Source organism: Colias eurytheme, chromosome 1 (assembly GCF_061535395.1).
Source record: "Colias eurytheme isolate Ceu_HAF_F1 chromosome 1, ilColEury1 Martin Lab GWU primary, whole genome shotgun sequence".
NCBI lineage: Eukaryota > Metazoa > Arthropoda > Insecta > Lepidoptera > Pieridae > Colias > Colias eurytheme.
In genome coordinates, this window is record NC_142980.1 from 7235280 (window position 1) to 7257581 (window position 22302).

Consider the following 22302-nt stretch of genomic DNA (forward strand, 5'->3'; position numbering starts at 1 on the left):
CGAATTCAAATGTTTGGGTTACGAAATTGGCTACGCTAGCGAGAATTTTGTATTTTACAACAAACGATAGAAATACTAATAGTTTAGTTAGAGGTTCATACATAATATAATATATGTGAATAAAACTATAATTTAACTTAATGTTTCACATAATAACATAGTGTTGCAGTATGAAACTAGTTTTGAAAAGCCACATAAAAGTTTCAATAATGTTAGCATCGATAAAATGCAACTATGTCCTCTTGAAACTAGGATGAAAGGTAGCCTGTGTTTTAACTTGGCTCTTTGCCAAAGTATCTTGTGTGTTTGTTCAAAAAATATAGTGGAAAAGTGTTAAGGATATGGGTGCTTTGCGTTGGTAAAAAGTAGACGAATTAAGATTGATGTTAATATATGTTTTTAAGAATAATTCTGACGACGAATTTTGATTCTACAATTATTAACTAGATAAGTTTTTGAATGAGTTTGAAAGCTAAGAAGGATTGTGGTCAATATTAAAATCACATTAAGATTTCATAAAGTTCCTTTATTTAAATCACATTGTTAGTGCAAGGTTGCTGCACATAATTGAGGCAAAATCCTCTGTTATCTACATCCACAGGCGCTTCGACGTTGTCTGTGTGAAACCAAAGACGGAATGGTTTGACTGTGCCTGCAATGAAAAGACTTTATGTATAATGAATAGTAATAGATTTATCTCAAACTAGCTGCTCAGCCTGGTCAAACATAATATTTTCCGTCAGATTTTACAAATAGAATATAATCCTTATCTTACTGGGTTCAAATCCAGCAACTTAAGATTCTGTTCTTTAGAGAAGTTCTTTAGTTATAGGTAAGTGGTGACCGATTGAAGCTTTAACTTGAGTCGTAATTTAAGTATCGTACAAATAAGACGTGTACTATGTCTTTGTAAAAATTATCATTCGAGCTATTGCAATCTAAATTGAACCTTGGTGACCGAACATCAAGTTGGATAGTTTGCGATAACGAATACAATAGGCATCGGCCGGAGTGCAGACCTATTCTATAGAAAATATTGTTTCCGAGTTCTAGACGTTTCGTTGCAATTGATTCGATACCTCCGAGAAAGTAAGTTATTTTAATATGTTTGAAAAGGCTTCGAAGGTATAAGTGACGTATGAAATAATAAAAAAAATATGAAGTAATAATAAAAAAAAACATCTAAGGTTAACAGAAGACTACAATCATCAATTTGATTTTATAAGATTTTTGGTATACGTAATGTAGCCCAAAACTTATTAAAATTGAACTGATATTGGACGCAATTAGTTTCAAGTAAAGCATTATTTTATTACACTGCACCGTTCAGCTCGAAGTCACGAGCCTGAACGGTGTCATTGTAAATTTAAAACGTATTTCACAATATGAAGTAGAAGAAAGCATTCCATTCTAAGGTAAGACGTAAGTGATAAGCGAGCACTACTTCTCGAGCAAGGGTACCAACATCAGAAGCAGATTCACACTGTTTCGCTCAAGTGAAGTAGAATCAGAATCTACTACAACTTGTGCACTTCTTGGCATCAGTTTGAATAAAAAGCAAGAGAGGTGAAGGTGCTTAAAAAAGAAAAAGAAAAGAAGATGAAAAAACGAATAAAAAGAGAAAAGAAAAGAATAAAGAAGAATAAAAGACGAATTTAAGTAGTTTAAATACAATTTTTGGTATAAAGATGAAGTAATAGACAATAGTCTAATTATCATTACACACTGGTGAGACAGTATCATCGATTTTGCCTTCTTTCTACTCAGTAATGGATATTTGTCGCTGTGACCGGACTTCTACCTTTTAACGTATGATATGGGAAGGTTTAATCTAAATTAAACCTTCCCATATCATAAGCAGACATAACATGCATTAATATTTTCACGTACAAAGTGATTCTTTTCCAAAAGTCGGTTAACAAAAAGCCTGTATAATAATAGGTAATAAGAATAAATTGCATGCATTCGCCATACGGCCAATTAAACTTTGCCGCAAATTTTCACAGTTAGAAAAGTTTAAACATAACTAGTGTCAGTGAAACAATCCCGTGAGACGCCAATATGGAAATTACCCCGCCCTTAATTTGTTTAATACACTAATACTCAAGGGTGTGGCATACGTAATTAAGAAACATTTAGTGGCATCGTGTAATTAGATCGAACAGTTCATGTTAATTATTCTTTGGAATTGTGTTAAAACAATTACCTAACCTTTTAATATTATCGTATAACATGGATGTGACATCACTTCATGTGACTTTCGCTACACTAGAATTTCACGATAGTTATGATTGTCAAAGAAGTTTCCTTCACGGTTTTTTTCATTATCTTTCATTATCTGATCAGCTAGAAACCATTTTGACGAATTAAAGTGTAAGCCATGTGACTAAAAAGAATGTTATTTTAGGTACATTTTAGTCACATGGCTTACACTTTGATTCGTCAACATGGTTTCTAGCTAGGCTAGTTAAGATACTTTGTAATCTATAACTTACTTAGTACAGAGGCGGATTGCATAGACAAATCGGCCGAGAACGTTCCACCGCAGATTCTGTCCGTGCATAAAGCCTGAGCTGGCTGGATCCTACCCACATTAGCTGCACATGGTATGAGCAGCCAATCGTTGGCGCAATTGTTGGGCCCCACTCCGGATCCTATCATGGAATTGACCGGTCCGTTGCTGTTGCCACTCAGGGTGAATGACCGGGATCGATTGTTGACTGAAACATACGTAAACATTAGTTGACTGATATTTTGTGAGATAACATTGGAACGTGTCGATTTATCGATTATATTTTGTTGATATTATTATTTCGTTATTTTTGTTGTTGACGTTGCTATGTTTATTAAGCCCTTGGTTTCAGTCGCGTAGTTAGGTACTCAAAGGAAATTCGGATGTGTAGAAATATGAAAAGGTCTAAATCACTTTTTAGACGAATTCAAAAGCTTTATTTATACGACTTTTTTGTGTGTTTTCAAATATTATCTGCGTCGTTTATTAACCGAATTTGTAAATGTTTTGTTCATTATTTCATAAAGTATTTTAAAGCTCTAAAATTGACTATTTAATTATGGATACAGTTGTGTCATTTGTGCGTTTCATATACTTTTGCGTTAGTTTCGCCTCATATTCGCATATAATCACTAATTGTTTCCAAAACATTGGAACTTATTCACTGCCAAGAGAAATTGTTCTTCCAGTTCCAAAGACTTTCTTGATTTTGTCTTTTGATAGTAATGGGTTCTAAGAACAATAAAGATTTGTTAGCCACAAAAAATGGACCGATTTTCCTATGATTTCATCTAAATATACTGTATGTAGTTTTGTCTTCACATGCTTCATACATTATTTAACGAGTATCAATATTATTACACTCAATACAATTTTTCATATATTCAGTGTGTGTTTCTTCAGCCTCATTACTTTTATTTATAGAAAACTGCTGTTCTTATTGTATTTTTTCCGTTTTATTGTCCCTCGTTATCACAGGCTAAAGTATCAAAGTGTTACGTTAGAATCTCCGTCTAGTCATTTATGTGGCGTGTCCGAAAATAAAATAATTTCTTTTCATTCAAGTAACAGGTGCAGTGATAGACAGTTAAACTATATGAAATAAAAAATAACAATAAATAACTTCACTCTGTTTCAGATATTAGCATACCAGCGATGCTATTCTGTAAAATGCCATAGTTCACCCCGGAACGAAACATTGAAACTGCTTTTCAGTGTTCGAATTTAAGTTTTTGAAATTAATGAATACCATTTTCATATTAAAATTTAAGTTTTATTGTAAGTACATTATATTTGTATGTAGTAGAATATACGTTTAGACAAAAAAAATGTTAATTATTATACCATTAAATTTGGTAGGGGGATATTTTTTACTGTAAGTACCTAGTATTATATTATCTGTCATAGTTTAGGACATATATTTAAGTTGATATCTTCAAAAATTCTTAGTATCTAGACAAAAGGGTAGATATTAAAATGCAAGATACGAAATTAATTATGAAAAAGTTTTATAATTCCAATAACAAACGTAAGACGAAATTACATGTTTTATATCACCTGGAGTACAGGTCCAGAAACTTGTATATTAGATTAGTCAGAAAGAAGGAAGTCAGAACTGACAAGTGTGTTTATTGCAAAACTTTTGATCAAATTACAATAATTGTATATTAATATTATATATATATTATATTATTATTATCAATATTAATATTATAAATGCGAAAGTTTGTATGGATGTTTGTTACTCTTTCACGTAAAAACTACTGAACCGATTACAATGAAATTTAGCACACATATAGAGGGTAACTTGGAATAACACATAGGATAGGTTTTATCCCGGAAATCCCACGGGAACGGGAACTATGCTAGTTTTTCTTTGAAAACGCGGGCGAAGCCGCGGGCGGAAATCTAGTTCACAATAAAACATAGTGAACTTTCATCTTTAAAACGTTAAATGGTCTTATTGCTTTTCTTGCATCTTATTACAATCTTCAGGTGGGATAATTTGAAAACTTTTAAATTACGTCTTTTAATCTGTTCTCAGTTATAACTTCTCAGCAGACTAGCTTTCAAAGGGGCTTATTTAGGTTTCCAACTAGTACATCTTAACAACTTTATGCGGGAATAAATGAGTTACTGTCGTGATTACATTTCACATTATTTATAGTACCTATGACGTGTGAAATAGTCTTTAGTCTATACTGACTCCATTATACCTCAACAATTTCTTAAATTTATTTAATATTTCAGAAATCGCATACCTTATTTAATCGGTACTTACTTAATTCGCATTATAATCGATACCTACTTAATTTTATAAATATAGTTGTGAGGAGAAAATTGCTAGATCCACTGAACTGCTGTCACAAATAGTTTAACAAATATATGCGTGCTATATTTTCCCCGAACGAAACCAGGAAAAGCTTTTACTGGGTAATATTAATACCTAATACTTATTCATTCTTCCAATATGTTAAAAACATTCTAAACAACTAAACTATGCGTGAAAATAATGCATCATGGTATTTTAGTCTTCTATAATTTTTGCTCATTATTACCTGTATCTGGACAAGCAGTATATTGTATGCCACAGAAGTTTCTTTCCATTCGTATACAAATGCCGTAATCTTGGTTACTCAACTGCAGACCTGATGCGGGGTCGTAGTTGAAAGATTTTATCTGACCAGACACTCCGGTGTGATATTGAAGACAGCCTTCGACTGCTAAAACATTAATATAATGAAATATTTAATGTACAATGAATAAAAAAACTGTACTATAATAACTAATATAATAGCGATCGCTATAAATATGGCTTGTTTGGTCTGATATAAATCATTATTAAACTGTTTCATGTCTGCGTCGAAAACGTCTTCCCCTAATATACTTATACCTATAACTTGTAAATAATCAAATAGAGTATTCCGCATTAATGTAGATTTAAGATTTAAATTAATTTACCTTTGTAAATAGTGTCGCACGGTATCTGCGTCACTTTTACCTTCCATATTCTCTCGAACGAGTTGCCGCTTGTAACAAATGTCAACTTCACCGGATTTGTTGTTCCTATACCGGCGTCGACGTACACTGAAATTAGTTTTGTGTCGATACATCATTGAATATACAGAGGAAGTTGATTTATGCTATGGAACTAGTAGGCCAGTAGAAATCGACACTAAAAAACCCTAAATGCGCAAAGCACGATGTAGATTTGAATTTTTGGTATGTTGTTTGGATCAGTTAGGGTGATGTAAATCCCAATTTGCAACTTCGAAAAAGTTGTGCTCGCTGCGCACCACGTGATAAACTGCGAAAATTTTGGACTTTTTTCACTTTTTGCTCTAAAAGTCATAAACTATGCGTTTCCGACAAGTATGATTCAGTACATAAATTAAGGTTATTAAATTTGCAACAATTTAAGCCTAACCGCAGCTCTCTAAACCTTATAACGACTAAACTGTGGCCATTCGAAGATGGTCCATTTTTCCGGAAATATTGAAATTTTTAGTTTTGCTCCCGTTTGAAGCAAAATATTGGCAAAAACCGCTCGTTCTATGAGAAGTTCGTATAATAAAGTTGTAGTGCATTTAATTTTCTTTCATAAGAGCATAGAACAAAGTCTATGAGACAAATAGTTCACTCACAATATCTGAAAAACAAAAAGAATGTAGAAATAGATTTTTAAAGAATTGAAACTGAGGGCATATAAAATCATAAAAAGGATAATACTTTTTCATTGGCAGGATAGGTAATTAACAAAATTACAAAGATAATTAAATTTGCAACAATTTAAGCCTAACCGCAGCTCTCTAAACTCAAACTCAAACTCAAACTCAAACATTTATTTATTCAATTAGACTTCTTCTAGAAGCACTTTTGAAACGTCGTTAAGTACATATTTTTAACATTTACCACCGATTCGGAAAGCAGTATCTACGGAGAAGAATCGGCAAGAAACTCCATAGTTGCTCTTTTTAATCATGTCAGATTTACAATTTTACAAATTACATAATATGTAATATCATAATATGCCAAAGAACTGTCCTGTGGTTTTTACGCGACAACCCTCCATGGGTTTTTATCTTCCATATATTCCTTAATACTGTAATAGGCTCTCTTGACAAGTACATTTTTTATATAAGATTTAAATTTAGAACTACTAAACTCTTTAATATTATGAGGAATTCTGTTGTAAAAGCGTATACCTTGGCCCATAAATGAATTTTTAACTTTAGCTAGCCGGAATAATGGCATTTCAATTTTATTTCTGTTTCTTGTGTCATAACAATGTCTATCTCCTACTTTTGTGTGTAAGTAAGCGTTATTATGTACATATAAAATATTATTAAATATATACTGCGACGGTACAGTAAGGATACCAGTATTCTTAAAGAGATCTCTTAGTGAGTCTCGAGCACGCAAATTATATACAGAGCGTATGGCTCTTTTCTGTAATATAAATATAGTTTCTATATCTGCAGCCCTGCCCCATAGCAGAATTCCATAGGACATTATGCTATGAAAGTAGCTAAAGTAAACCAATCTAGCCGTTTCTTCATCGGTGAGATGCCTTATTCTTCTAACTGCATATGCAGCTGAGCTGAGCTTAGCAGCGGTGGTGGTGACATGGGCCCCCCATTGAAGCTTCTCATCCAATGTCAAACCAAGAAAAACAGTCGATTCCACAGGGTTTAATACCTCCCCGTTTAAAATAATATTCCTTTTCACCTTTTTTACATTTGGGAGGATAAATTCTACACAATTTGTTTTTTTTGTATTTAATAGTAAATTATTAGCATTAAACCAATTGGATATGCGTAAAAGAGCAGAGTTTACTTCGTCAACATTTGTGTCATGTCTATCCACATTAAAAATTAATGAGGTGTCATCTGCAAACAGTACTATTTCACACATATCCTGCAAATAATAAGGTAGGTCATTAATATACACTAAGAACAAAAACGGTCCTAAGATAGATCCCTGCGGAACACCTATGTTAATCGGCGCACCGCGAGATTTCTCTCCATTAACGACAACGGTTTGTACCCTGTTCTGAAGATATGAAGCTATGAGATCCTGAGCTAAACCTTTGATACCATAAAAATTTAGTTTCCGTAATAGAGTGGAATGTTCTACACAGTCGAAAGCCTTAGAAAGGTCGCAGAATATCCCCAAAGCATTCTTTGAATTTTCCCATGCTTTGTATATATGTGACAAAAGAGCTACTCCGGCATCAGTGGTAGAGCGCCCCTTTGTGAATCCATACTGTTTGGCGTGCAGTAAACCATTTGATGCAAAATGACTATTTAATTGGTTTAAAATTAGTTTCTCGAAGACTTTGCTCAAAGTTGGTAATATGGAAATTGGCCTATAGTTATTACTGTCTTCTTGGTCACCACTTTTAAATAAAGGAATAACTTTGCTAAACTTTAGTAAATCAGGGAATATACCACAGTCGCAACACTGATTAAATATAAACGCTAGTTGGCAATGTTTTCTATGATATTATTTACTAAATTTACAGACATACCCCAGAGATCACATGTTTTTTTTAAATTTAATGTTTTAAAAGTTTTAACAATTTCATCAGCAGTCACGTGTCGCAATTCAAATAATTTGTTACACTCAGCAACGTGATCCCTCAATAAAGACTCTGCAAGCGCTGAAGACGAATTTAAATTCTTAGTTAAACTAGCAGGGACACTACTAAAGAAATCTTCAAAAGCAAGCGCAACATCAGCACTTTTGTCAATGACCCTACCAGAGTTGACAAGTTTTATGGTACTATCGTTTGATCGGATTTTGCCCAATTCACCATTAATAATTGTCCAAACCGTTTTAACTTTATTGTCAGAGTTGCGTATTTTGTCTCTGATATACAAACTCTTGGCAGTGAAACAAACTTTTTTAAATGTTTTTGAATAATTTCTAACATAACTAAAAAATGACAAGTCTTTGTTATATTGTTTCATACCATATAACTCGTAAAGAACGTTCCTGCATCTGTGTATACTAGGAGTTGCCCATTGGCTGAATGGTAAATCCTTGTTAATAGTTAAAGATTTAATTTTAAATATTTTTTCATATTCACTATGAATGAACTTAAAAAGATTTGTAAACATTTCACAAGGATTTTTATGAAAGGATTGATTATTCAGGTCAGGTAGTTTATTATCAATATTATTTCTAAATGTATGAATGCCTTTTCTAGTTATAGGCCTAACATTAATTCTTTTAAATGTTGGTATGCAATCCCATTCAAAAACTACTTTCTGGCCACAGTGATCCGAAGTTAGCGTGTTGAGAATATATTTTTCTAAACATTTGCAATCACAGTATATATTATCAATACAAGTTGCAGAAGTAGGTGTTATTCGTGTGGGCTCATCAAAAAGTTTATACAGATTAAATGAATGAAACAAATTAACTATTCGTGTTGCCGTTTGTGTGTGTGAAAGTAAATCAATATTAAAATCACCACATACTATTACCTTCTTTTTACTCCTGCCTAAACGCTTTAATATTTCTTCCATGACTGTCTCAAACAAATTGTAGTCACTGGAAGGAGGTCTGTATACGCAAACAATAATGTAACGCTCAAGCTCAACACAGGACAGTTCAATGGTGCGTTCTACAGAAAGGCTAACAATGTCAGTTCGTTCCTTGCATTTTAAACTATTGTGTACAAAAATAAGAGAACCTCCATGAATAGCATTTGTCCTAAAGTATATACTTTTTAATTTATAATTATCAATATTTATTAACAACTGACATTGTTTAAGCCAATGTTCTGTTACACAAAATATTTTAATTCTATTATGATTTAAAAATAATTCTATTTCTAATAATTTGCTAGCCAAGCCTTGAATATTTTGATGTACAATAGAAAAAGGCTGCTTAGCTGTTGTCTTACATACTAGTTTAAATCTAGCTTAGGGCTAGTTTGTCTATCAACCTTATAACAACTAAGCTGTGGCCTTTCAAAGATAGTCAGTTTTTCCCAAAATTTTCATTTTTTTAGTTTTGCTCCCGTTTGAACCAAAATATTGGCAAAACCACTCGTTCTATGAGAAGGTCATAAAATAAAGTTGTAGAAAATTTAATTTTGTTAATTACCTATCCTGCAAATGAAAAAGTATTATCCTTTTTATGATTTTATATGCCCTCAGTTTCAATTCTTTAAAAATCTATTTCTACCTTCTTTTTGTTTTTCAGATATTGTGAGTGAACTATTTGTCTCACAGACTTTGTTCTATGCTCTAATGAAAGAAAATTAAATGCACTACAACTTTATTATACAACTTTCTCATAGAACGAGCGGTTTTTGCCAATATTTTGGTTCAAACGGGAGCAAAACTAAAAATTTGAAATTTTCGGGAAAAACTGACTATCTTTGAAAGGCCACAGTTTAGTTGTTATAAGGTTTAGAGAGCTGCGGTTTGGCTTAAATTGTTGCGAATTTAATTAGCTTTGTAATTTTGTTAATTACCTATACTGCAAATGAAAAAGTATTATCCTTTTTATGATTTTATATGCCCTCAGTTTCAATTCTTTAAAAATCTATTTCTACCTTCTTTTTGTTTTTCAGATATTGTGAGTGAACTATTTGTCTCACAGACTTTGCTCTATGCTCTAATGAAAGAAAATTAAATGCACTACAACTTTATTATACGACCTTCTCATAGAACGAGCGGTTTTTGCCAATATTTTGCTTCAAACGGGAGCAAAACTAAAAATTTCAATATTTCGGGAAAAATGAACCATCTTTGAATGGCCACAGTTTAGTCGCTATAAGATTTAGAGAGCTTTAATTAGGCTTAAATTGTTGCAAATTTAATAACCTTAATTTATGTACTGAATGATACTTGTCGGAAACGCATAGTTTATGACTTTTAGAGCAAAAAGTGAAAAAAGTCCAAAATATTCGCAGTTTATTATTTGCGTATAATCTTTTTTCCTACTTTCCCAAATTTTATAATTTCGTTTATTACCTATCCTGCAAATGAAAAAGTATTATTCTTTTTATGATTTTATATGCTCTCAGTTTCAATTCTTTAAAAATCTATTTCTACCTTCTTTTTGTTTTTCAGATATTGTGAGTGAACTATTTGTCTCACAGACTTTGTTCTATGCTCTTATGAAAGAAAATTAAATGCACTACAACTTTATTATACGAACTTCTCATAGAACGAGCGGTTTTTGCCAATATTTTGCTTCAAACGGGAGCAAAACTAAAAATTTCAATATTTCCGGAAAAATGAACCATCTTCGAATGGCCACAGTTTAGTCGTTATAAGGTTTAGAGAGCTGCGGTTAGGCTTAAATTGTTGCAAATTTATTAACCTTAATTGTCCGTATTTAAGCAAAAAGGAACCACCCAGCAAAAACGCACTTCTGAGATATCAAAGGATTTACAAAAACCTTTGCAGCTCTGTTAGATGAAGTAAAATTAAAATTTATTTTATTTAAATTCATTGATAAATTACTTATTTAAGTATGTGTATATAAATTTGCTCTGAATATTCTTAAACTTTCTAGATAATTAAGAAAATGTGCATGTGGTTCCTTTTAACATTTATCAATTGATAGGTTTTCTCTTATACAAAAAGGAACCACATCCCAGGGATTTAATGATATAAATGAAACTATGTATTTATAATATCGTAATTAAAGCTTTAATTAATAAAATATATAAAATAATACTTATATAGGACGTTTATTCGACGTTATCATCAAATTGGATTTCGAAATCCACCGTGTCTAGTCCATCTATGTGGTCTTCTATTGCATCATCACTAATGAGACCGTTATAAAAACTGTGCATCTTGTGGAATGAGATGTAATATGGACTGAATATCGCTAGAAGGTGAAGAAAGCTTCTCCAGAGGCAGCGACGTATAAGGTTCTTCGTTATCTTCTTTAATAAAAAGAAAAAAGCTTTAAATCAAAATAATAAAGCCGCGTGGCTTTTATACGTAGGTATATGGCGACAGCAAAATATTATTAGTTCTTATAAAGCCGTGTCCCTACTAGACGACTAAGTATGTTGTATGTACATGCGCCATGTACAAAAAACTGGCTAAGTGCGAGTCGAACTCGCGCAACGAAGAGTTCCGTACCATTATCTATAACAACGACAAAAAATCACGGCTTATTGTATGGGAGCTTCTTAAATATTTATTAAGCTATTGCATAGCTTCTATCGCGGGCCTTGAGCGCGGGGACCGAATCGAGAAATTCCGTTACGAAAAAACCTCACGCTCTCCACTCCGACGGGCTTGGAGGTGTGGCTTGAAGGCATGCTATGCAATAGCTTTACCGCGGCAGTCCCCGAGTGCCACACGTCTTTTTTTATTCTGTTTTTAGTATTTGTTGTTACAGCGGCATCAGAAATACATCATATGAAATTTCGACTATCTAACTGTCACGGTTCATGAGACAGAGGGATAGACAGACGGACAGCGGAGTCTTAGTAATAGGGTCTCGTTTTACCCTTTGGGTACGGAACCCTAAAAATCATACGCAACAGTGGCAACCCTAGCAAAAAATTAAATAAACTTGTTAAAATTTTGAATTTCGCAGGCTAGGTAGGCCAGTAGAAATCGACACTAAAAAACCCTAAATTCGCAAAGCACGATGTAGATTTGAATTTTTGGTATGTTGTTTGGATCAGTTAGGGTGATGTAAATCCCAATTTGCAACTTCGAAAAAGTTGTGCTCGCTGCGCACCACGTGATAAACTGCGAAAATTTTGGACTTTTTTCACTTTTTGCTCTAAAAGTCATAAACTATGCGTTTCCGACAAGTATGATTCAGTACATAAATTAAGGTTATTAAATTTGCAACAATTTAAGCCTAACCGCAGCTCTCTAAACCTTATAACGACTAAACTGTGGCCATTCGAAGATGGCTCATTTTTCCGGAAATATTGAAATTTTTAGTTTTGCTCCCGTTTGAAGCAAAATATTGGCAAAAACCGCTCGTTCTATGAGAAGTTCGTATAATAAAGTTGTAGTGCATTTAATTTTCTTTCATAAGAGCATAGAACAAAGTCTGTGAGACAAATAGTTCACTCACAATATCTGAAAAACAAAAAGAAGGTAGAAATAGATTTTTAAAGAATTGAAACTGAGGGCATATAAAATCATAAAAAGGATAATACTTTTTCATTTGCAGTATAGGTAATTAACAAAATTACAAAGATAATTAAATTTGCAACAATTTAAGCCTAACCGCAGCTCTCTAAACCTTATAACAACTAAGCTGTGGCCTTTCAAAGATAGTCAGTTTTTCCCGAAATTTTCAAATTTTTAGTTTTGCTCCCGTTTGAACCAAAATATTGGCAAAACCGCTCGTTCTATGAGAAGGTCATAAAATAAAGTTGTAGAAAATTTAATTTTGCTAATTACCTATCCTGCAAATGAAAAAGTATTATCCTTTTTATGATTTTATATGCCCTCAGTTTCAATTCTTTAAAAATCTATTTCTACCTTCTTTTTGTTTTTCAGATATTGTGAGAGAACTATTTGTCTCACAGACTTTGTTCTATGCTCTAATGAAAGAAAATTAAATGCACTACAACTTTATTATACGATTTTCTCATAGAACGAGCGGTTTTTGCCAATATTTTGGTTCAAACGGGAGCAAAACTAAAAATTTGAAATTTTCGGGAAAAACTGACTATCTTTGAAAGGCCACAGCTTAGTTGTTATAAGGTTTAGAGAGCTGCGGTTTGGCTTAAATTGTTGCAAATTTAATTAGCTTTGTAATTTTGTTAATTACCTATACTGCAAATGAAAAATTATTATCCTTTTTATGATTTTATATGCCCGCAGTTTCAATTCTTTAAAAATCTATTTCTACCTTCTTTTTGTTTTTCAGATATTGTGAGTGAACTATTTGTCCCACAGACTTTGTTCTATGCTCTAATGAAAGAAAATTAAATGCACTACAACTTTATTATACGACCTTCTCATAGAACGAGCGGTTTTTGCCAATATTTTGCTTCAAACGGGAGCAAAACTAAAAATTTCAATATTTCGGGAAAAATGAACCATCTTCGAATGGCCACAGTTTAGTCGCTATAAGATTTAGAGAGCTTTAATTAGGCTTAAATTGTTGCAAATTTAATAACCTTAATTTATGTACTGAATGATACTTGTCGGAAACGCATAGTTTATGACTTTTAGAGCAAAAAGTGAAAAAAGTTCAAAATTTTCGCAGTTTATTATTTGCGTATAATCTTTTTTCCTACTTTCCCAAATTTTGTAATTTTGTTAATTACCTATCCTGCAAATGAAAAAGTATTATTCTTTTTATGATTTTATATGCTCTCAGTTTCAATTCTTTAAAAATCTATTTCTACCTTCTTTTTGTTTTTCAGATATTGTGTGTGAAATATTTGTCTCACAGACTTTGTTCTATGCTCTTATTAAAGAAAATTAAATGCACTACAACTTTATTATACGAACTTCTCATAGAACGAGCGGTTTTTGCCAATATTTTGCTTCAAACGGGAGCAAAACTAAAAATTTCAATATTTCCGGAAAAATGAGCCATCTTCGAATGGCCACAGTTTAGTCGTTATAAGGTTTAGAGAGCTGCGGTTAGGCTTAAATTGTTGCAAATTTAATAACCTTAATTTATGTACTGAATCATACTTGTCGGAAACGCATAGTTTATGACTTTTAGAGCAAAAAGTGAAAAAAGTCCAAAATTTTCGCAGTTTATCACGTGGTGCGCAGCGAGCACAACTTTTTCGAAGTTGCAAATTGGGATTTACATCACCCTAACTGATCCAAACAACATACCAAAAATTCAAATCTACATCGTGCTTTGCGAATTTAATGTTAATTTCCACTGGCCTAAGGGCCTTGTTCCGGTCAAAACAGTAGCCGCGCGAGTTTTAAAATCAAACAAATAATTTTATGCGCTGAATGATGTGGCTGAATGTACTGTATTGAATCTGAATCTAAACGTATTTTACCAAAATAGTAGGTAGGTACCTAGATCATCGACAGTTATTTTTAAAACAGGGTTTAGACTTTAGTAGTTTTATTTCACATATACAGATGAATCGTAACAAAATGATCTCTTAATTCGACTCGCCGCGCCTTCGTGAACAACGACATTGTCGTTAAAATACGTAAATCCACAGAGGATTCCTCTTGTACTTACTTAATGAACTATCTTCTTAAAATCACACCACAATCGGGAATGAAACAAAAATGGATAAAGCGTACCTGCATCTCAGATTCAATACTTAAGTACTTAAATGCATTAAATAAAACTACTTACCCGTTGTATCTTCATTATTATTTTCGGTGTTCGTCTCCAATGCTTTTCTTACCAATTGCTTGCTTATTTATTTATTACTAAACATTTTCACATTTAATTTTAAAGGTAATTAACAAAAACAATAGAACTTACTTCGCGGAGGAAAAAAACACCGTCACGTATTCGAACTACTTCGCTGAATGTCACCTATATTGACAGATGTTCGACGTTTTACTTAAAAAATTGGAGTTTTGCACTTAAGTAATGAAATACGTTGTTTAAAGATGAGAAGCATTGTAACAAGTCAAGGCATTTGGTTCCATATAGCGATGATGGCTTTCAGGATATTTTACAATATTTATTTATGCATAATAGAACCGAATGCTTGTGGTTTTATTTTGCAATAAAAAATTACAATTAAATTATGTATTTATTTTACGCATAACCATACCACAGAAACCTGGTTCCATTTTGTGTATTAAAAATAATTGTTATTAATAGAAATATGTGTAATGTATAATGGTACCAAGTAGGTGTGGATCTGTTTTGTATAAAATGACATGATAGTAATTTCGTTTATTTGTTTGAACAAAGCAGTCCCGTGGTGCTGTGGTTCGGTTTTGCTTAATATGTAATTATTCGTTGTTGCTGGTGGTTCCTTTCTGCTTTTAGTATACCTTGTTTCCAACGTAAAAATCATGTGGGTCTTGTTTGTATAAGAATTTAGACCACTTTTGGATGAGTATTCTTCAATAAAAGCAAAAAACGAAATTTGTCGAGTGGTTCCATTTTGCATAAATACGGACAATTTATGTACTGAATCATACTTGTCGGAAACGCATAGTTTATGACTTTTAGAGCAAAAAGTGAAAAAAGTCCAAAATTTTCGCAGTTTATCTCGTGGTGCGCAGCGAGCACAACTTTTTCGAAGTTGCAAATTGGGATTTACATCACCCTAACTGATCCAAACAACATACCAAAAATTCAAATCTACATCGTGCTTTGCGAATTTAATGTTAATTTCCACTGGCCTATAGGCTAATTAATAGTAATTAAGGAAATATATTTACTTCCAATATTGATTAGATCTGAAATAAATGAACAGTGCTTCCTTATATGCAGTTTGATACAATTTATATACGATACGATATAGTAATTTCATACATAGTACATGAAACTCGAGTGCGATGGAAAAATTCCTGTATAAGAAGAATAAATATTAGTTTTACTGACATTGCTTGCATTCGTATCCATTTCACTAAAGCAAACTTGTGGAATTTATTCCCGTATTCGCAGTTTTAAAATTCCATCTGTTTTTTCGGATTTACGAATTCGGATTAAAGAACATTCTGTGAATGTAAGTCGTGGTTGGCTTCAATAAACTATCGTCGATTTTTAGCGTTTAATTCATAGTTTTTTGGGCTTCAAGACAAATTTTTATTAAACAATAATTATTATAAGTAAATGAAATTTATAATTAAGTAGGTACCTATTGTTTAATGTTTTATAAAACATTTCAATGGAAGAAGAAGAAAATTAACTATAATGGCAACCATAAATATTCACACGTTGAAAGAGGCTTTAGCTCAGCAAATATTTATCATACTTACCTTCCTAGTGATCGTAAAAATATGATACAATGTGTAACTCCTCAAATGCATTCACACTGCCTTCGGCTTTGTTACGATTATATTTAACTATTGATTAAATACAATAAAGTAATAAATATCCACAAACCTTCGATCACGTCATATAGGTATTATGTTCATTATATTGTGTTCTTCTGTAATTCCAGTTTACAGACATTTCTTGATTAAAACTGTGTGAACTGTATATAAAAGAATACTCAACTGTGATTTCCTTGATTTGTCCCACATATGGCCGGGATCGGATTACCACCGGACACAATGAATTGGTCCTGATTACACACGTGGTTCATTTTCTCTGGACCAGCGATTGTAAAACGATCGAAGTCCAATCTAGATTGAAACAAAAGAATTTGCTAGAATGTTCCCAATGTCGCAGTTTTACAGTCGAGTGCGAAGTATAAAGAATTAAAATCTACGTAGTATAAGATTTATTTTATTCTATAATGTTATAATAAAAGCCAGAATAGTGTATTATAAAACTTCACGGGGATAGGATAAGAGCCAACCTAGAAAATAATAAGACACGCATAAAAGCCTGTCTTGGAGAAGTCAATTTGATCTTGCAAATCGCAAATTATGACTATGTAATGACGCTGACAGAGAGTAGATATACAATACAAATGATATTAAAAATAAACTCAACATATGTATTAAACAAATGTAGTCTTGCCCGTACACAGTAGGGCACCGATATAACACCGATAAAATAATGTAGAACGTGACATACTTTGGCTAGTTACCTGATTTGGCAAACACTCGGATGGGACTTGTTGATAGTAAGTTCGCAAGAACTTGTGCCGTCGTATGGCGAGGGGTATCCGGAATTCACGAAGTATGTTCCGTTTTCCGACGTTGTACTCCCGCAAGATGTCATGACTGGTAAATTGTGTGAACATTATATCGAATAGTCTGAATTATCTGCATAATAATCTAACAATAATTTGATCACTGTGAAAGTCTGTTTGTTTAGTATTCGTGTAGCACCAAACGAATTTCCGCTAAGAAATGCATGCCATGATAACGGAGACTTTGATTTTGATAAAATAAGGGAGATAGTTAAATATGTAGGTCAAAGTTGTTTGAACAGTGGAAAGAAAATGGATGGAAGATTTGTCGAAAGCTAGTTCTATTTACATTGAATATTGAATTTATAATTTGAAGAAATAACATAAGGCTTCTTGTCAGGAAACTGTGTAAACAACCCTCACTTCAGGGAAACTGTAACTCAGCGCAGTTGGAGCTTATGAAACTTCTGGAAAATCATGAATAATTGCTATGCAAAGGCGCTAACTGCAGCTAGTTCTACGAACTGTGGAAGCTATTAAATCAATACAGATGTAATATTGAAAAGTCATACTGAGCTTTGTGGATGTGCGGTTTGTACGATATGAGTTGTTGGTATTCATATACGTTCCGATAGTAAATAATAAATATCAATGGTAAAGTTATGAGGATAGTTTTATGGGAAATTAAATGTTACTGTATTATGTGATACTGTAGATATTATGTGATTGACCTATTTTACTGGGAGTTATGTTTTACTTGTGCTAGGAGAACTGTCAGAATATATACCTAGATGTTATTTTAGAAAAAAACTAGATAGCATAATGTAGTATTAAAAATCAGTATTGAATACACGATATGAGGGTTTTAATATTCAGTCATTTAGCATTACACTATTCGAATTCTACATAACTATGAAAATACACGAGAAGAGACACGAGTACCTGCCTAAATATACCAACCGTTGCCCTTTGAGCAATTTTTCTGAAGAGTATTAAGATAATTGAATCTCCGTTTACTTTTCTAATCTTACTTTTGACTTATTTTAGATTTCGAATACCAAAAGAAGAGAATGAATTTTATGCAACTGTATGTAGCTATAGACTATTAGACTAGAGTAGATAATTTTTGAAACAAAAAAAAATCGCAGTCGGATGAAACCCATTAGGAAAGGAGGGGAATATGATAAAAATGTAAGGAAAAATAAATTACGGTCAATCCGAGTTCGGGAAGCGGGAGGGGGGAGCTTTAAAGAGAAAAAAATGGTTTCTCTCGATTTCCGACAAAACTACAAGTCCTATAGAAAAAAGTTCAATGGCAAAGTTGTAGGTAATTAAAAGTTCTACAACTTTTGTATTCACAATTTTTTCACATAACCTAAAAATTTAGGTGAAAAATTCAAAAAACTAAGTTTTTGGTCTTTTATTTCTATCTACTTCAAAATTTATTTTTTTTCTACGAAATTTGGTGGAAACTTACTTTATTATGTCCTAAATACACTGTAATTTATTTGATTGAAAATATTTATTTTTTCGCCTTATTTTGAATTAATACCAAAAAAACAACCTAATTTTCAATCGAAAAGTCACCCGTCAAAATATCAGCTTTTTTCAAAAACTTGGGGTGCCTTTTATTCATTGAAATCTCTACTTTCATATGGTGTAAAAAAAATAAACACCACCATAGTAAATGTTCTCAGGAAATGCATACAAACAGTGTGAAAATGAGCTTTTACTAAATCAGGCACACTTCTCGAACTACCTGAAATGTTTTTATCGACATCATTTTGCTTTTGAATATGCTGTAAAATATTAAACTTAGAACAGATAATTATTTTTCTTTTGAAATATTACCGAAAAGCCGATACAAGAGAAGATATAGAGTTCAAGAAGTGTGCCTGATTTAGTAAAAGCTAATTTTCAGACTGTTTGTATGCATTTCCTGAGAACATTTACTATGGTGGTGTTTATTTTTTTTACACCATATGAAAGTAGAGATTTCAATGAATAAAAGGCACCCCAAGTTTTTGAAAAAAGCTGATATTTTGACGGGTGACTTTTCGATTGAAAATTAGGTTGTTTTTTTGGTATTAATTCAAAATAAGGCGAAAAAATAAATATTTTCAATCAAATAAATTACAGTGTATTTGGGACATAATAAAGTAAGTTTCCACCAAATTTCGTAGAAAAAAAATAAATTTTGAAGTAGATAGAAATAAAAGACCAAAAACTTGGTTTTTTGAATTTTTCACCTAAATTTTTAGGTTATGTGAAAAATTGTGAATACAAAAGTTGTAGAACTTTTAATTACCTACAACTTTGCCATTGAACTTTTTTCTATAGGACTTGTAGTTTTGTCGGAAATCGAGAGAAACCATTTTTTTCTCTTTAAAGCTCCCCCCTCCCGCTTCCCGAACTCGGATTGACCGTAATTTATTTTTCCTTACATTTTTATCATATTTCCCTCCTTTTCTAATGGGTTTCATCCGACTGCGATTTTTTTTATCTTTTCATTATTTTCAAAGGCTTCTACCCCAGTGTAATGGTTTCGCAAACGAAAATAAAAGAGCAGTAAAACTGTTCAATAACAATATAGAATATAAAATAGATATGTTTAATGTTTATTATCACACTTTTATATGAATACTAAAGATTTATGTGTCCCTGGTTGTTTGGTGACGCCAAATTGCGTGGTTTGAATAGATTATAATTAATTTGGGTCCTATTTTTTCTTCAATATCATGCGAGCAGCTTATAAGTTCTATAACGCGAAGTCGCATGAAATTTCGTCAAAAATGATTTTTTACACTTTCATAATCAACATCTTTTATAATAATTATTGTTATTCTATATTTGTACAAGATTTGTACCTAAATATGGCATTTCTAAATTACAATTACTACTATTCAAACAACTCCCACTATAATTAATTTTTATAATATTTGGCAGTTTAAACTATCCATATTTTAGAAGAAAACTAGCTTTTCCCCGCGGGTTCGTTCGTGTTTCACGTGAATGAAAATGTCACTCGTCGTAATCACCTTGTTGCGACGCGAAACAGACATACAAAAAAATAAACAAAAAGATTCGCATTTATGTATAACATTAGTAAGGATAAGGATGCATTAATTCCATTTACGAAATCAAAATATAAACTAAATCTGGAACATTATTAACATAGATATTTAGTTGTGACATATTATCATTAAAGGCATTCTATGAAAATACTTCGCAAGTAGTAACAGCATAAGATCCACTTCGCTGGCCAAGTGTGGGTTGGTAGATGTCTCATGTCGTCGAGCTTTCGATTATTCGACATGCCACTTTGCTCATGATGTTTCCCTTCACCGTTCGAGCAGTGATGATGTAGTAGATGTGCAAATAAACAACGTAAGTTTGTTAATTTGAACGCTCTAATCTCGGGAACTACTGGTCAGATTTGAAAAATTATTTCGGCTATAGGTATATTATCATCTTGCTGAGACACACAGGAGAGGAGTAATGCGGGTAAAACCGTGGAGCACAGCTAGTAGAAGATAATACGTACAAATGCAGCATAAGCCGTAACCATTCGCACAGTAGCCATTCGCGGAGCCGCCTCTCGCGGAGCATTCTCTCGCTGTCATGCAGGTCCCGTTGTCCCCAGAAGCACCAGAGCATCCCCCGTTTGGGAACGTCACAACCGTGAACAGGGATAGAACTATGTAAGAAAGGGTTTTCGTAAGTATGACTATATAGTAAATGTGATGACTCTTCACAACGGGCGGCGTTGAGCGAGTAGAGGCCATCACGAATAGTGTAGGGCCTAAATTTTTTTCATTAATCGCCGTAATGGCGGCAAACATCGATAATTATTTGTAAGGTCTTTTTTATTGTCTGCACTGATCACATTTATATTCTTCGCGCAAGAGATTTACATTAGTTAGCATTAAATTTCACGCAAGAGAAAATGTTACATCGATATTAAACATTTGAGATATTGTTAATGAAGTAAAATAAGTTTTCGCTACCATATTCTGTTCAATTCCATCATGCATGCTAATGAGGGACGGGGGTCAGTCAGTCATATAAAGAGAGCAATTAAGTTAAATGCATATAAAATGTAAGTAGTACCTACTCCATATTAACATCATAATTTAAAATGTGCATTGGATTTTAATTGGATGGAAAACATGAGTAAAGTTTCTTGCATCGTCAGTAACTATGCATGAAATCTAAATTGCTAAAGGTAATGTAACGTAATATGAACTAACGTAATAGGTCGATTAATTACCTACATATGTTTGCCTACGTGTTGTGTATCAAATGTAAATACTTACACCTACTTTCCTTTTGCGCAGGCGTCCAGAACCGGAAATCCATGCGTCTGTCGCGAAAACCTCTTTTAAAGTCACTCTGATTTAAATTCGGGATTGAATTCAAGAGACCTCTATTAAACGCTGCTATGTTATTTTTATTTACCTCGATGCAATAACAGATATGTAGAAAAACGTAAAACACGAATAAACATTTTATTCTCGTCATAATGTGCACGTTTACTTAACAATAGAATATTATGAATTTGAAATGAGAAATATATTCCGCCTTCAATATATAATATTACAACGGGAAGGGGAACAATGGTGTTAAATTTCTCCTATTATCATTTGATGGTGACAATGCGTACTTGATGACTATTTCTTTGACTGTGTGTTTATTGCACGCATCCGAGGTCACCAGTTCGGAACGCTGGCTTTTACCGCTAATTGCGGTCTCTGCCAGGTAAAATAATAAATTGTGTTGGAAAACACATTAGCTACAAAGGATTTATAAGCGAATCAACCCACGCATCTATATTTTTTTAAAACAAGCGGCTAGCGGTTATGATTTTTGTATGTTCCGAATGATTAATGCCTTTTCAATGCATTAATTTTAAGATTTAAAGTTTTATAGATAGGATATGGTTAGAGAGCTAGCGCAAAGCTACCAGTATGTATTTGACCGGACCTGGATTTTTGTGTGTTGATTCCCCTATGGTGGTGGACGGGGCGGGCGCTCAGGTAAGACAGGTGGAAATTTTTAGCGAACTTTAAATCCATTTGAC

General features: G+C 32.8%; 1 protein-coding gene across 3 annotated transcripts; it reads right to left on the reverse strand.

The window, feature by feature from the left end:
* Positions 1-514: 514 nt before the first annotated feature.
* LOC149911079 (uncharacterized) lies at positions 515-21856 on the reverse strand. Of its 3 annotated transcripts, none has more exons than XM_090108952.1 (8): positions 21539-21855; positions 20767-20919; positions 17178-17313; positions 16640-16767; positions 5474-5599; positions 5071-5232; positions 2496-2720; positions 515-652 (listed from the first exon to the last, which is right to left on the reverse strand). In XM_090108952.1, the coding sequence occupies exons 1-8, from the start codon at positions 21741-21743 to the stop codon at positions 531-533; spliced, it is 1257 nt and encodes a 418-aa protein (XP_089965078.1). In that variant the 5' UTR covers positions 21744-21855; the 3' UTR covers positions 515-530. The 3 variants fall into 3 exon arrangements, with proteins under 3 accessions (XP_089965078.1, XP_089965023.1, XP_089965147.1); XM_090108897.1 differs by having other exon boundaries at positions 5071-5235; positions 21539-21854; XM_090109021.1 differs by lacking the exon at positions 20767-20919 and having other exon boundaries at positions 5071-5235; positions 21539-21856.
* Between the last annotated feature and the right edge of the window lie 446 nt (positions 21857-22302).

What these genes read in the sequence shown, in the direction of transcription:
- LOC149911079 (XM_090108897.1), bottom strand. Translation starts at nt 21,743, where the DNA reads ATGACGAGAATAAAATGTTTATTCGTGTTTTACGTTTTTCTACATATC. An exon ending in CCGAGTGTTTGCCAAATCAG is followed by an intron (nt 16,768 to 17,177) that starts GTAACTAGCCAA and finishes GTTTCAATCTAG; the next exon opens with ATTGGACTTCGATCGTTTTA. An exon ending in GTGCGACACTATTTACAAAG is followed by an intron (nt 5,236 to 5,473) that starts GTAAATTAATTT and finishes TTAATGTTTTAG; the next exon opens with CAGTCGAAGGCTGTCTTCAA.